The sequence below is a fragment of the Microcebus murinus genome, chromosome 15 (genome assembly GCF_040939455.1).
Source record: "Microcebus murinus isolate Inina chromosome 15, M.murinus_Inina_mat1.0, whole genome shotgun sequence".
Taxonomy (NCBI): Eukaryota; Metazoa; Chordata; class Mammalia; order Primates; family Cheirogaleidae; genus Microcebus; species Microcebus murinus.
The window spans coordinates 42,411,230-42,427,318 of NC_134118.1; the positions used below are offsets into that span (position 1 = coordinate 42,411,230).

The 16,089-nt window shown below is 41.9% G+C and overlaps 1 protein-coding gene across 1 annotated transcript in view; it reads right to left on the reverse strand.

The window, feature by feature from the left end:
* C15H4orf51 (chromosome 15 C4orf51 homolog) overlaps positions 1–16,089 on the reverse strand; it is a 47,483-nt gene that overhangs the window by 18,221 nt on the left and 13,173 nt on the right. Inside the window, exons 3-6 of the mRNA XM_012783783.3 lie at positions 6,740–6,798; positions 4,606–4,666; positions 4,147–4,220; positions 1,860–2,031 (exon numbers count right to left, since the gene is read on the reverse strand). Coding sequence (XP_012639237.1) covers positions 1,927–2,031; positions 4,147–4,220; positions 4,606–4,666; positions 6,740–6,798 — 299 coding nt within the window. The 3' untranslated portion in view covers positions 1,860–1,926. The remainder of the gene's footprint in view (positions 1–1,859; positions 2,032–4,146; positions 4,221–4,605; positions 4,667–6,739; positions 6,799–16,089) is intronic.

Sequence of the window (16,089 nt, forward strand, 5' to 3'; positions counted from 1 at the left end):
CTTTTTGCTGTATATGATAAAGCCAGGTCTCCTCCCCACCCTCCCATCCCCAAATTAGGGCCAGTAACTTAAAGAGTCACTGCTGTACTCACAAGCCATGTGACCTTCCCTATGCCCCTCCACTTTCTGAGTCTCCCCAATAAACCGACAGACTTATCTTGATGAATTCTAAGCAACACTCCAGCTATAACAGTGGGATTCTATGAACCTGCCACTTCCCTTTTCTTGGGCCACAAACCCTACCCCACGTGTAAGGGAATATTTTTCCACAAGCTAACATTTGTTCTTTGCCTTTGGGGGTTAAGGAACAGGGACAGATGCAAGGGAGAAGAGGCAGACCCGACCACACCAATGCTGCTGGTTAAATTGAATTTTTGTGGCCAGGTTATTTTTGTAAAGATGTTAAACATTGCTTTTTAGAATTAAAACAGGATTCTAATAGGCTGTGCCTTGCCTACAGTAAAAAAACAAATAATGAATGAGTGATAACCACTGCCACGGAGAACCATATTTTCTCTTGGACAGTTGGAGTGGTAAAGCGTAGAAATTACAGCCTCAGACCGGGATCCTTAGGTACTAGACTCAGAACTTAAACACAGGCCTTTCCCTCCCTCTGCCTGGGGCTCTCCAACGACGCGGCTGGCCAGGGTAAGAGTCCTGGCGGCTCCCGAGTGGCTCCGGGGCTGCATTTTCAATGCACGGTTTTGGCGAGCTTAATGGAAACCATACGAAGGGCTGCCGGGAGTCAGACCAGATGGCTCCCCGGGAATGTATTTAACCCAACCTAGGGCTAAAGGACAAAAACAATCGCTAGGAGCTTGGGGGGCGCGAGGTAAGGGTGGTGGCAGTGCGACTTTTAATTATCTTTTCGATTCATGAGAAACCCTAAGAGAAGGACGGTCTCGGTAAACGGGGGGGCACGGGAGCGGGGGACAGAAGGGGCGCAGAGCGGGATCCGGGAGAAGAAGGGGCAGGAGGCGGCTACTTCCCAAGCCACACACTGTCCCTGCCGCCCCTCCCCAGACAGCGGCTGCCGGGTCCCCGGCTGCCCGGACGGCGGCGGGCTCCTTCCCGCGGCCCGGGTCACGGCGCAGCCTCGGTCGCTCCCTCCCTCCCTCCGGCGAGCTCGCCGGGCGGGGGCGGACAGCGGGGGCGCTGAGTGGGGACCCACAGCCCGAGGAGGACCGAGGATGCGGGGGAGGAGGGTCGAAGGCGGGGGTGGGGGAGCGGGGGGAGCGGAGGCGGGCCGTGCAGGGAGGAGGGGGATCTCCAGGGAGCAGGAAGAGGAGGACCGTGGGGGGAGGGGGAGGGCGAGGGGCGGGGCCCGGCGGGCCGTGGGCGGGGCCCGGGGCGAGGGGCGGGGCCGTGGGCGTGTCCGGGCGCGCGCAGCCTCCCGAGCGGGCCGGGCGTGAAAGGCCGCGACTCCCCGCCCCCGGCCCCGGCGCCCGCCGCGCTCAGGTCGCCGCCGCGCGCCCCGCGGTCGGAGCCAATTTGCTTCCAGGCCGCGCCTTGCACGGAGGAAAACCTGGCGGTGGAAGGCTCCGGCTCTTCCGGGTGATTGCTCCGAATACCAAAAGGCCTTTCTCACGCCCCCGCGCCCTGCCCCGGGGCTCCAGGACACCGAGGGTTGGCGCTGTGACGCCGCAGTCCGCGACGGTCGCGGCCGCGACACCGTTTCTTGGTTGTTGCCGGGAAATGTGGCTGCAGGCACTTATGAAAAGTAAAACTAAAACTTAATGATTGTAACAACTTTTGTCCCCCTCCTCCAATTAAAAAGGGACAAAATGGAGGCATGAAGCGCAGGGAAGTGTCCAAGGAAGCCGGCCTGCCGAGGGCCAGGTGTCCCCGGCCCCTCATACCTCAGACAGTCGCTCCTCTCAGGCAAGCTCCGGGCCGCCAGCTGTGTGGCTACGTTTTCCAAGTCAGCTAAAAAAACGATAACGGTCCTCCCCGGTAGTAATCGGAGTATGGATCAATTTCTGAGTCGTCGGATGAGCCAGCCTTGCTTTCAGAATCGCTCTGTCCCCGAAGCTGGAGAAAAATGGCCTGGTTGTCAACACGCACTCATCCGCAAAGGTCACTTTTCCACAGAATTGGGAATTAAATTGCCTCTTCCAAACCAGACATCATTCATGAGCAGCAGGTGGGATTTGCTCCCGCACTTTCTCCCATCTCTTTTAACCAGGAGAGGGAGAAGGGCGAGGACTCTGCAGTCACTCGGCCCCACTGCTGCGGTGCCCCGCATTCACCCCCCACCATTGCTTTAGCGCCCACATTCCTGGGTGTAAATTCCCTGCTTTTCAGTTTACACCATCGACTTCTTCAGGATGGGACACAGGAATATAGATATCTAGAGAATGGTTACAGGGGCGCTAGACACCGAGCAGATACTTTTTAAAGTAAAAATACTGTTAATAACGACTGAATATTTCATTCGATCCCTACTTGTTGCTGATGCAGGAATTTGCACGTTTTAAAATCTCAGTGATTGCTCTCCTTCCCTCAAATATATCATCAATTAAAAACAATAAGATTTGCCTTGGCTCAAAAATAAAAAGTCATGATTTATTTTGTGGTCGGGACTCTAGGTCCAAGGTTTCCCAAATAAGTGTCCCATATTGTTGGGGGGGTGTGCGCGTGCGTGTGTGTATACACTTTTAGCCTGTTACTGCATTACACAAACAAGAGCAGGATGTAATGTCACTTGTTTTCGGGAATGCTTGACTTAAAAAGAGGCTACTGTGAGTAGAGAGAAATCCCTTTCAGGGAGGGTTGGGGAAGCACCTTAGAGAGGCAACTGTTCCGGAGAACAGCTGCGGACACTGATTGGCAATGGAATCGCTTGGCACCAGCACAACTCCATGTAGTAACAGGGATTTATTTATTTAATGATAGTTAATGATTCTCCCTAGTAACTTCCAGGAGGCCAACTAGGAGTAAATATACTTTCAGGAAATCATCTCCTGTTCCTAGAAGCAGGCAGCAACCCTATAGGGAAGGGAGGTCCCGGGCTGCCCACACAATATGATTTTCAGTGGACTGCACAGCTTCAGATGCCCCCAGATAACTCCCTCCACTGTCGGCCACAGCACCGCCTTCCCTGCCTGACATGCTCCCTGGGAAAGTTACCAGGTCCTGAGGCAGAAAGGTCAAGAAAAAGCGCACCATTTCTTCGGGTCCACCATTAAAATAGACTAGTTGCCTGGGAACCAAGGTGGGCCATCTAACCCTGTCCCATTAGCTAAATTGATCAGATCGCTAGTTGGTGCCCACAGACAAGCATTTTCAAAGTGACATATACACATAACTGGTGGTTCTTGAGATGATGTTAGGTGGTACTTGAACAACATTTTCTATGTTATTCTCTAGGTCAGGGTTGTTTTTCTTTTCTCCTTCCTAATACACATAACTGGCATATCAAACTGATGGTATCGGAAATATAATTACTTAGGGTGAGTTTGAGTTGCTTTTTTTTAAGTCAATTTAAAGAGAAATATTAATAAACAAAAGTAATTGGATAGCAAAAAGTTGTGATTTTTATAATAAATGAAGTGGGAGGACAGAAACCAGTTTGTTTTCAGAGTATCTGCCAGAATGCTAAGACAGAAGAATCCCATTTTAACAACCTGTTGAAAGCTACTGGGTTTTAAGAAAGTCTGATCAAGCAAGACAGAACTCTTGGTCTGGAGGGCCACATTAGGGGAAACAGGGACAGTAAACCCTGGGTGGCAGCACAGGTACATGGGGAGGGAGACTCAGGACACTGGACACCCAGGGCCGGTCCCTGGCAGACAGGACAATCTGAGAACTTACTGCCTTTTTCCCAAGAGGTAGAATCCAACAACTCAGTAATATCACTGATAGAAAGTTGGACAATACAACAGGAATTCCAATCCCTGTAAGCCTCTTTGAGACTTGTTTCCAAAATGCCTGGAGAGATCTTTGCAAGAAACTGTCCTGATGCTTTAAGGGAGGCTGCTTATCTTATCAGAACAGCTATACTTTTCACCTGATTATAAATTAGGGAATATTTTTATACCAACTCTAAACACATACACAGGCCACCATGCAGAGACACCCTGAAGCCCACCTCCTGGCTTTCCCCCAGGGATCCCCTGGTTGGATAACAAGTAAAAATATTCTTACCCGATTTAAGATGTCTTTCCCTAGTAGTCTGTAATTCATCAGGGTCCCAAACGCTGGCTTTTTAAGTCTCACAGCTGTAGTGAAGAGACAGCAAATGTGTAAGTGTTTCTGGCAAACAGAGTCTACCATAGTGTGAATAAATAAAATATACCGACATTCTAAAACCTATTTTTAAAATCACTTGTTCTAAACCCTCACATACACACCCCCACCTCTGTCACCACCACGAGTAGCAAATGTCTCTGTTGGATTTCTCCCTCCTGTTATTTCTGCATCCTATCTTCCTTACTGTTAAGAGAGATACAATGAGGTGACACAGTGGGTGGCAGGTGGGAGGGAGCAGAAATGCAAAAGGCCTTATGGCCTCAGGCTCTGGAAGGGATGAAAAATCACATAAAGATCATGATTAAAATAAAGAAAGAAAATGCATATAAAGTAGTAGTTTAGAGTGGGACTTACATGAATTTTCATAATTTGGATGTGTCCGAGACAAATCACCAAAGGTCCAAATTTGGTGTGCCTGTAAAAAGGAGGGAAATAAATACCAACCACTTTCACAATAATAGAAGCCTAATAAAATTCCTTTTCCGGTGTTATCCCCTGCTTCCCCCCCATGCAAAAAGCACTTTTATGCTGCTGTCAAAAGCCACTGCTGTGGGTGTGGTGGCTGGAGCCTATAGTTCCCGCTACTCTGGAGGCTGAGGCAGGAGGATCTCCTGAGCCTAGGAGTTGGAGCAATACAGTGAGACTCAGTCTCTAAGGAAAAAAAAAAAAAGCCACCACTGTAGTAACAGACAATAACAGTAAAATGGAAAGACAAATTTGGGGGAAATATTTATGAAATAGGCTAGGCAAAAGAGTACAATCCTAATATCCAAATAGTGTATGCAAATCAGTTAAGTAAAAGCTAAACACCCTAATAGGAAAATGGACAAAGGAAATACAGTCATTCCTCATTATTTATGGATTCGTATTTGTGAATTCACCTACTTACTAAAACTTATTTGTAATCCCAAAGGCAATGCTCAGAGCACTTATGAGGTCATTTGCAGACATGTACAGACTGGCAAAAGTTTGAGTCACCTGACATGCCCTTTCCCAGGTGATGTCAAACAAGGTGAACAAGCCCTTCTTGTTTCAGCTCTTGTACTGTAATCAGGTGTCCTTTCTGCAGTCCTTTTTGCTGGTGCCACATTTTCCACATTTGTATGGGTTCTGTTAGTGATTTAGCTGTTTAAAATGCCCCCCAAGCATAGCACCGAAGTGCTGTCTAGGGTTCCTAAGCACAAGAAGGCTCTGATGTACCTCACAGAGAAAAGATGTGTGTTAATTAAGCTCCACTCTGGCATGAGTTATAGGGCTGTTAACCAGGAATTCAATGTTCATAAGTTAACAACATATATTAAATGAAATTTCTTTAAATAGAAACATACATAAAAACAAAGTTACATATTGATCCTTTGACAAAAATGTTGTGATTGGAGGCTCCCAGGAACTTAACCTTATATTTCCTCTAGGAGCAATGGTTCAGTAGTCCTTAATTCAGTGTTCGTGGTGACATTACAAAATGTAAGTACTGTGACTAACAAGAATCACCTATGATTGATATACAATTCATGAAAGACTATGAATAACTAATAAACATAAGAGAAGATGTTCAACCTCACTAATAAAGAAATTAAATGAAAAAAATGAAATACCTTCATCTATCAAATTGGAAAACAGTAAGATTATTTTTTAAAGCCAGTGTTAGAATATAGGAAAACAGTCCTGTGCTGCTGGGGCACGAGGCCAACTTTTTGGAAGGCCATATGTAAATTAAGCATACCTTCTGACCCAAGCATGCTTAGGAGAATGTACCCTGAAGAGGTGATTTTATAATTGCAAAAATGTATATTCAAATTTTATTAATCACAGCATTGTTTATAATAGTTATAAATCTGAAAAACTTAAAGCCTGGGAATATGGGGTATGTTAAAATTATGAGGAATATTATGTATCCATTAAAGGTGATGACAAATAATTAATGCTTATTAACACTGAAAGATGTCCATGAAGATATTGAGATAAAAAGCAGATTACAGAGGACAATGTCCGGTGTGATCTCACCCATATACGGCATGTGTATGTGCCTGTATCGTTGTATATATGTAAGTATGGAGAGATATTTGTAAGGATTTTCGCTAAAACAGAAATGGTGATTATCCCTAGGAAAGGGAAAGGATTTCAGAAGATTTTTAGTTTTGTTTTTATTTCTCTGTATTTTTTGTAAGTTTACAATCAGAGAAAAGCTGTTTTTGTTAATTGTCAATATATTACATATAATTGCCATGCATGAGAAAGAGGAAAAATTGGTAACTAAGATAAAAACACAGCATCACCAGTTGTTCACAGTTTGTAACCTTGGCTTTCTTTGTTTCCCCATCCCCTATTAGAAAACTACACGCATAATAAGCACTCAGAAATAAATGTCTGATGAATATTATTTTAAAAAATTCCAACCCCTTTTGTTTTGTTTTTAATGAGTAATATGCAGTGTGCAATCACTTAAGCTCTGTGCAGGGAAATGATCCCTGAGAAATGTTGGACTTACCACTTCATGTTTGACATCAAATGATGTTTTAAAGGGTTTGGTTATATTAGGAAATAGTCCTGCATGCAAATAAAGAGGGAACATCAAGATTAACCATAGTGTTAGAATAAAATTTCTTACACTCCCAATTAGGCTATTACCAACAAATTAGACACACATTAACATCTGACCAAAAATTACAGCTTTATAGTAGGTATAAGTGTTGATGTTCTATAGCGCTGTAGGGTGTCTATAGTTAACAATAATTTATTGTATATTTTCAAATAGCTAAAAGAGAGCATTTTGAATGTTCCCAACACAAAGAAATCATAAGTGTTTGCAGTGTTGAGGTGATGGATATGCTGATGACCCTGATTTGCTCTTTACACCTTATATATTATACATGTTTTGAAATATCACACTATAGCCCAGAAATATGTAAAATTATTACATGTCAATTAAGAATAATATTTTTTTAAACAGTAAGCATTAATCAGGTAAGATGAAATTATGATTAAAAGTTAAATTTGTAGTAAACCTTCTGGATCTTTTGGGAGGGTAAACATTTTGTGTCTGGAACATTCTTCTATGATACACAGATTACCTCTTAGAATCAGAGGATCAAGACTATACTGAAATTCCAAGGCTATAAATTGTTATTAAGGTCTTGAGAAACATAGGTACATTTTTTAACAACTTACTAAGGTATAATTTATATACCATAAAATTGATCCACTTCACATGTACAGTTCAATGATTTTAAGTAAATTTACCAAGTTATGCAACCATCACCACAATCTGTTGTTAGTGTATTTTCATCCCCACAATACAATCCCTCATGCTCTTTAACAGTTAATCCCCTTTCCTATCATCAGCACCAGAAAACCACTAATCTTTTCTTTCTATATAGATTTGTCTTTACTGGATCCACCATATAATTGACTCATGTACTATGTGATCTTTCATGTCTGGGTTTTAAACTTAATATAATGTTTTTGAAGTTGAGGTACATTAGCTGTTTGAGTATTTTGTTCATTTTTTTTTTTTTTTTGCTGAATAGTATTCCACTGTATGAATATACTCGATTTTGTTATTCATTCACCAGTTGATGGACATTAGTGTTGTTTCCAATTTTGGCTACTATGGATTATGCTGCATTGAACATTCACGTGCAAGTCTTTGTGTAGACATAGGTTTTCATTTATCTCAGGTAAAAATAACCCAGGTGTGAAATTGCTGGATCCTATGATTAATTTATGTTTAACTTTTAAAGACCACCAAAGTGTTTCCCAGCATGGTTGTCCTATTTTACGTTCCCATCAGCAATGAATGAAGTTTCCAGTTTTTCCATATTATCATTTGTATTGTCTGGTTTTGTGATTACAGCCATTCTAATGTACATGAAGTGATATGGTGTTTTTAATTTGCATTTCCCTGGTGACTAAGAATGTTGAGTTCTCTGGTGTATTTTTATTAAAATTTAGGGGGGAAATGCTGAAAGGGTGTCTTCCTTTATATAATATGATAGACTCCAGTCACTTGGGATGAGTCAAGGGAGAGAAATAGCCTTTGACAAATATTCATTGTTATGTATGCTATTTCATGTAACAAACTTCTTGTAAACATAGTATCTTAAGTTAGAGTCAAAAAGCTTAACAATTATTTAGCTACATTTAAAAAACCCCACTTTTTCATATCTATAATAAATGCAGATAAATAAGAAGTTTATCCTGTACAATTAGGTCTGATTTTTCTATGCTGGGTGAATTCTTAGCCTTCCAAAGCTCTATAAGACTTCTGTAAATCCCATAGGCCTACCAGAGGATTAATTAGCTTTTTGTTACCCTTTCTTTCAAGAATTATGCTAGATAATCAGTAATTAGTAAATGATATGATTCTATAATATTAAAGTTTTACAGAAAGTAATTTTGAGGCATTTGATGTGTTATGGAAAAAAAACAAACCAGACATTAGAATTTGTGCTAAACCATAGCGTGAGGTATTTACACATTTGTATCCATATTTTAGCCAAACTTGGTCATTTTTCTAACTGAGCTAGGAATATCTCTTATTTTCTTTAATCTATTTATGGAGAGAAACACTAGTAAACTCACATATGTTGGAGTATGCTTAGCTAATGATTTTTCTTTGTGAGTTCACGGTTGACAAAATAGAGCCCACAGTGCAACTTGACCTTGGCAGTTTCAGCTACCCTTTTAATTAAGGACGTTTAATGTTACCCTAATTTGCTAGCATGTATCCACCTCGCTGCTTCTACTTCCGGGTCCTAGAACTATAAGCGAATTGGGTGATTTTGTTGATGAAACTAATATCTTAGTAACTGCTGACAAATTCTACCTTTAGATATTAGGTCCTTACATGTTGTGCCAACCTTGATGGAATGTTACAGGTATTTGGTTTTTAAAAATAAATTATCAAGAAAGCAAGTATAGGCTTGTGAGTGTCAGCTCTTGCAGAATCACAGAAACTCAAGTTTGGCAGTATTCTTCTAGGTCTTCTATTCTAGTCATGTAGTCCACCTCCTGGGTGTCTGTCATAGTACAACTGTCGGCCTTATTTGGGATGCAGTTTTCTTTTAATAGAGTAGGGATAATTTGAATTTCCAACTACCTATCTCTGAGTTTCTTGAAACTTTGAGTTCCTTGAAATGAAGTTTGATAAATAAAAAACATAATGGTGGAAAGGTGAAGACAAACTGTTTTCCATCTTTTTTGAGTACCATGGTCTTAAATGGTGTATATACAAAGGAGGAGAATTTAGATTAAATGTTAAACCATGGACACCCTGCAGGGATCCAAGATTTATGCGTTGCTGGCCAATATCGATGTCTTTATGGACACTTTTCTGAAGACAGGGCCTAGAGCTTTCTTCAGATTTTTCAAAGTGCTTCAAAAATATAAGGTATCACTGTCTTAGAGAGAGATGTGTTAATCGTTGGGCTGGCTAGATTATAGAACCAATCTCTTTCCTGACAGATTTTTAAGAATAAGTGATTCAATGATCTATATTAGATAAAAACTATTCTATCAATGTTAAATTTCTTGAGCGTGATAATAGTACTGTGGTTATATAAGAGAACATTCTTATTCATAGGAGAAGTATTTAAGGATATACCATTAGAGTATGTTTATCGTCCTCTCATTACACCAGCAAAGAAGTCTATACACATATCCGTATATAGAGACAGAAATAAAGCGAAATGTTAATCAATGTGGCAAAATGCTAACAACTGATGAATCTAGGAGAGAGTAGGTAGGTATTGGTTGTACTATTCTTTCAACTTTTCTATGGATTAAAAAAATTTTTTTAAGTTGTGAATAAAAGAATAAGGCACTCATTTCAATTGTTAACTTCACAATTATAAGAAAGCAGTGCTATTATCATATCTTATAGATGGCTAAAACCAGGCATAGAAAAATTACAAAAATCAGTCAGCAGCATCCCAAATTCCATGTGAGCTATAAGCAAGGACATAATTAAAACTAATGCTTCTCCCTTCTCCTATTCTCTCCTCAAGTAACTCCAGGCATCTCACAGGCAGACGCATGGTTTGTTCATATAAGCCTACTAAAATCACTGCAGTGCCCACCATCGTGCTATCTTTTAAGTTCACAGGCAAAATCAATTGCAGCCACCTCCTAGTTGATGTTATGCTTGAACAGTAAAGTGCATGCAGAACAGATGGCATCTTGTGACCTTCTTAATAACAGGCTTGGCTGCCAATGTTCCCTTGTGTCCAGTCTCTGCGGGGAATTTGGAAACTGTTGCCTTACACTTGAATATTTTCTGGCAAACACATTTAACCATTTATTAGTCTGTTTCCTAATTTTAAGTACAGCAAAACAAAACAAAACAAAATTCCCGACACCTGGAAGGGACATTGGTATTTCCTGAGTCCGGAGGTGCATCCTGGGATTCTTTGGGGTGTGCTGGCAATCTTACAGCATAGCTGTCATTTTTAGTGTGGTGAGGACCTCAATTCCAGGCACAGTGCTTATCATTCTACCCAGATTTATTGGTGGCCAGTGGGATCTTTGTTTTTTTTTTCCTTTCCATAGTTTCAAAGAAATATATGCACTTCACACAGCAGGGCATACAAATTCGCCAGAAAACAAACTAAATGCCTGTATTAGAAGGTTCCTCTGCTATGAAAGCTCACATCTGGAGTGACTGTGGGACACCTGTGGTGAGTGAGGCTTATTCTAAGTCACCTTGTTCCCCCTGCAGCACACCCTGGGCAGCGGTGGCTATGGCTGTCGGGTTCCACAGTGAAATGGGAGAAGGAGAGTGAGGCAGTGCTTAGGAGACGGAGCAGTCTGTCTGTCCGACCCCCACCCCTCAACTATCCCACAGGAGCAGCTTTCCTTTGTTGAAGGCAAGTAAGAGTGGCCCTAGGGAAAAGCAATGAAGATGATCATGCTAAAGCCTTTGGAAGCCCTCTTCTCCCCTCAACAGAATGGACCTGTTACCAGAAAGTGGTCAAATTCATCCCTTCCAGGCAACCGGTATGGGCGAGATGGGTGGAAGAAGGGCAGAAAGAACATTCCCAGTGAACAGGGGGTGGGGGTAAAAAGTGCAGCACCTCAGGTAGAAATAACTTAATTGACAGGTAGAAAATCATGTGGAGTCACACACAGAAAGAGACAGGTAAGCACTAGGCTTCTTTGTAGAGGGTAGGTGGGTGGGTTTCACTCCTAGGCATCCCCAGATAGAGTGGAGGGGACGTGTCATATTTCCTTGCTTTTACATGTTTCCTGTGTCCTTCCATTGATATCTATGCATCTGATGTAGCTGTTGCTTATTCCAATTTTTTTGAAATTTCTTTCAAAGGGAAAATTTTTTCCTGAAGATGTGTATTTGTTCATTGAATAGGACACTTTGGCTTTGACTTTGGATGTGTGCAGTAATGTGATCTTTATATGATTTCTTCAGCAGTACATAGGGTCAGTGGTATCTGTGCTTTCCTTGGTGGCTTAGGATATGGTTGTTAGTTGAGGCTGTGGTAAAGTTTTCCTGGAGATTTGGACGGTCTTCAGATCCCAGTGGTGGCAGGAGTGGGCTGAGTATGCCTATGTTTAGGCCCCAGAAAAGCTTATACTGGCACAGGTGTTAGTGGGTCCTGTTAGTGGGATGGACACTTTTTGGGCCTTCAGGTGGCTTGCACAGAAGCTAGTAGTGGAAACAGTGACCTGAATGTGTGGGTATGTTCTCAGGCCCCTGGTGGTGGCTGGTGTGATGTGGGTGGTGGCAGTGGCAGTGGTAGAACAACCCACTGAGACCCAGATGGTCCATGCTGGTGTTGCTGGCAGCTGTCATCAGTCTCCAGTCCCACAGCTGCCTGTGTCAGGGCAGTGGGTGTTGTCCTGGCTGTGCTTAGGGAGAGATTGCTCTTCCCTGTCCCTCCCCATCTGGGTGGCAGCTGCAGCTACGTCACCTCAAAATCAGCCCAAGCAAGACTGGGGTACAGCCCAGCATTAAACCTTCAAAATGGTGCCTTGGCCCTGCCTCCTGAGGGGGTGGGGCCCCTTCAGATAAGCAGCATGGTAACAAGCTGTGGGGAATACAGTCTGCTCATGTCTACAATTATAAAACATCTGGTTTATGTTAAGTCCTGTCCCAGGTTCTAAGGATACAGAGACAAGAAAGAAAGACAAGTTCTTGCCTTCATGAAGCTTATATTATAGGATGAGAAAGAGATAGTAAATGAGTAAACAAATGCCATAATACATAGAAAGCAAAGTAGATATCAAGATAGAAATTAAGGGTGTGAGAATGTGAAGAACTTACTTTAAACCTGATATTCAGGGAAGGCCTCTCTGAACAGGTGACAGCTTTTGGCTTGTATTGACAATATGATCCTTGACTTCATGTTAAAAGGGAGTTAAAAGCTCCCTTCATTAGGGAGTTCTAGCAAAATTAACACGGATATTCTAAAAATTAGACATGGAAATCAAAAAGAAGTGCAAGGAGCAAGTATCATTTGGGTAAATTCAATAATTCTGCCTTGATTTACTGTCTCCTCTAAATGAAGAGAGGAGCCATCAATTATATTCAAATGACCATTTGAGAAGAATTTCTGAAAAAGGTAAATTGATGTCATCATTATGAATATATATACTATGTCATTTCTACCTTTCCTCCTACCAATACTTTACCATAAAAATTGCAGATAAGATAGGAAAGCAAAGTAACACCTGTTGTAGAGTGGTAAATTATCACTTTTGCTACCCATGTGACGACCCTGCAAACCACTCACTTCCACCCAACTGCAGCACTGCTCAGCCGCTCTGGCAAGCCACAGGTGATTAGTGAGGTTAATCAGAATTCTGAAGGGCACAAATATCAATGTGAATGTAATCAGATTGTACTTTGTGCTGCAGATCAGATGCACTGTCACCTTGACTTACTATGAATGATGTGATCAGCCTGTTTAATTTCCCACACACGAGCTCAGACTTGTCTCCAAGCTATGTAGAGGGTTTCAATTTTATGTTATTTGCTGCAAAGGGGAAAAAGAAAGTCTTTCCTGATTTTAACACTAGCACAAATGGTCAGCTGTCCTGTCCTCTTACCTCGGCAAACCACAGAGGAACACATAAAACCCATCTCAGATGTACTATTCCCATAAAGTCAAATTGCATTAGGAAAGCCAGCAGAACACCAATTGTCCAAGGCAACCATTAAAAACCTTTATCTCCATTATTTACAAAAACCCCAAAGGGCTGCAGGATAACTTTTTCCACTAAATACTGTCCCCCTCCATCAAAACTTTAAATACTACAGCAAATGGGCAAGCATTACCAGAATATTTTATAAAGTGCTAAAAATCCCAATTTGAGATTACAATCATTGATCTTATTAAACCTTCAAAAAATCAACCCTGAGAGATTGTAATTATGTGGAAAAAATCTATAGTGTTCCCTTCTCAAAATCAGAGTACATTCCCTTCCATAGTGTGCAGTTGTTGCCAGGTTGTGGCTGCCTAGCCGAGGAATCCATTTCTGAGCCCTCTTGCATTGCATTGCAATGTGAGCATCAGTAATGCATGTCACTTCCAGGCTGAAGTGCAGAAAGAGCATATGTGGCTTCCCTACCCTTAATCTGCCACCTGCCAGATGGAGACAAAGCACTCTAGGGTCCCAGGGGATGGTAGAACCCCAAGAGGAAGGAAGTCTGTGTCCCTAAATCACCATGAAGATTGTCTCTCTGTAGAATAGCCACCTTGGCCCTTGTGAAAAGAAGAAAAAAATCTTTTATTGTGGTAAGCACCTGGAATTTGGGGGTTTATCTATTATAGCAACTAGTGTTAACCTAACTTAACTAAAACAGAGTGGAAGGGGTTATAGATGTAAATAGATTATGAGTTGATATTAAGGTTTATATTAAGGCTTGTGCAAAAGTAATTGCGGTTTTAACATTGTTGAAATTTGCTATTTGATATTGGAATACATTCTTAAATAAATGTGGTTATGTTATACATCATATTAATGTACATTTCTCACTTTCTGTTCTTTTTGCTAATGACTTATTACTGTCTGTTTATTTTATACTATGGAAATCATGTTAGACAAAAAGCAAATTCAAGCGATTTTCTTATTCAAGTTCAAAATGGGTTGTAAAGCAGCAGAGACAACTTGTAACATCAACAACCCATTAGGCCTAGGAACTGCTAATGAATGTACATGCAGTGGTGGTTCGAGAAGTTTTGCAAAGGAGACAAGAGCCTCGAAGACAAGGAGCACAGTGGCCGGCCATCGGAAGTTGAAAACGACCAATTGAGAGCAATCATCGAAGCTGATCCTCTTACGACTACAAAAGAAGTTGCCAAAGAACTCAACATTGATGGTTCTATGGTCATTCCACATTTGAAGTAAATTGGAAAGGTGAAAAAGCTCGATAAGTGGGTGCCTCATGAGCTGACCAGAAATCAAAGTAATCATCGTTTTGAAGTGCCATCTTCTCTTCTTGTATGCAACAACAGAGAACCATTTCTTGTTTGGATTGTGACATGCGAGGAAAAGTGGATTTTATCCAACAATGTGCAACGACCAGCTCAGTGGTTGGACGGAGAAGATGTTCCAAAGCATATCCCAAGGCCAAAAAAGATCATGGTCACTGTTTAGTGGTTTACTGCCAGTCTGATCCACTACAGCTTCCTGAATCCTGGTGAAATCATTACATCTGAGAAGTATGCTCAGCAAATCGATGAGATGCACTGAAAACTGTAATGCCTGCAGCTGGCATTGGTCAACAGAAAGGGCCCAATTCTTCTCCAGGACAACGCCCAACCACATGTCACACAACCAATGCTTCAAAACTTGAATGAATTGGGCTGTGAAGTTTTGCCTCATCCGCCTTATTCACCTGACCTCTCGCCAACTGACTACCACTTCTTCAAGCGTCTCCACAACTTTCTGCAGGGAAAACTCTTCCACCATCAGCAGGATATGAAAAATGCTTTCCAAGAGTCTGTGGAATCCTGAAGCATGGATTTTTATGCTACAGGAATAAAGGAACATTTCTTGTTGGCAATAATGTGTTGCTTATAATAGTTCCTATTTTGATTAATAAAGATGTGTTTGAGCCTAGTTATAATGATTTAAAATTCATGGTCAGAGACTGCAATTACCTTTGCACCAACCTAATAGTTTTGGTTTCTATTCTTAGTTCTTTGTTGTACCCTGTAAAGCTCAGATTACATTATCTAGAGCTCCAAGCTCTGCTGGAGACCAGAAGTTTCATTCTGGGACTAATATGAAGGAGAAACTTTTTTTTTTTTGGCCTTGGAAGAACTGTCATTTTTAAGAGTAACATATCCAGAGGGGGACATGGTCGTTTTCTTGCCTTCGTTAGGCAAATGGAAGCCATATGGGCTATAATCAAGACCCTAAAGGTAGAGGAGAGTGATTTCAATAAAATGGTGGAATAGGAGTTTTCTACCATCATCTCCCCCTGAAGTATTGATTTTGACAACCACCCACAGATGACAGCACCTTTATGGGAGCCCAGGTGTCTAGTAGAGAAGTTCCAGCACACTATTGGAGTAAAAACTCCAAGAATAGATGCATCGAAGAGGATGAGAAGAACAATTTCCCTTTACCCTTATCAGTCCTCCCCCAGGGCAGCACAACTCCATGCCAAGAAACATCTCCTGAGCCCATGATGTCTTCCACGGGAAAAAGTGAGAGTGTAGTGAGTGAGCACCTGGCTCCTCCAGCCGTGCTCAACACTGCCCAAGGGGCCCACTTCTTTCTCACCTCACACAGAATATTGAGGTAGTTAGCTCAGCTGAGGGGTTGAGGGAGGCTAAGAGCAGGGAAGATGGGCAGGGATTCACAGCAACCAAGGTT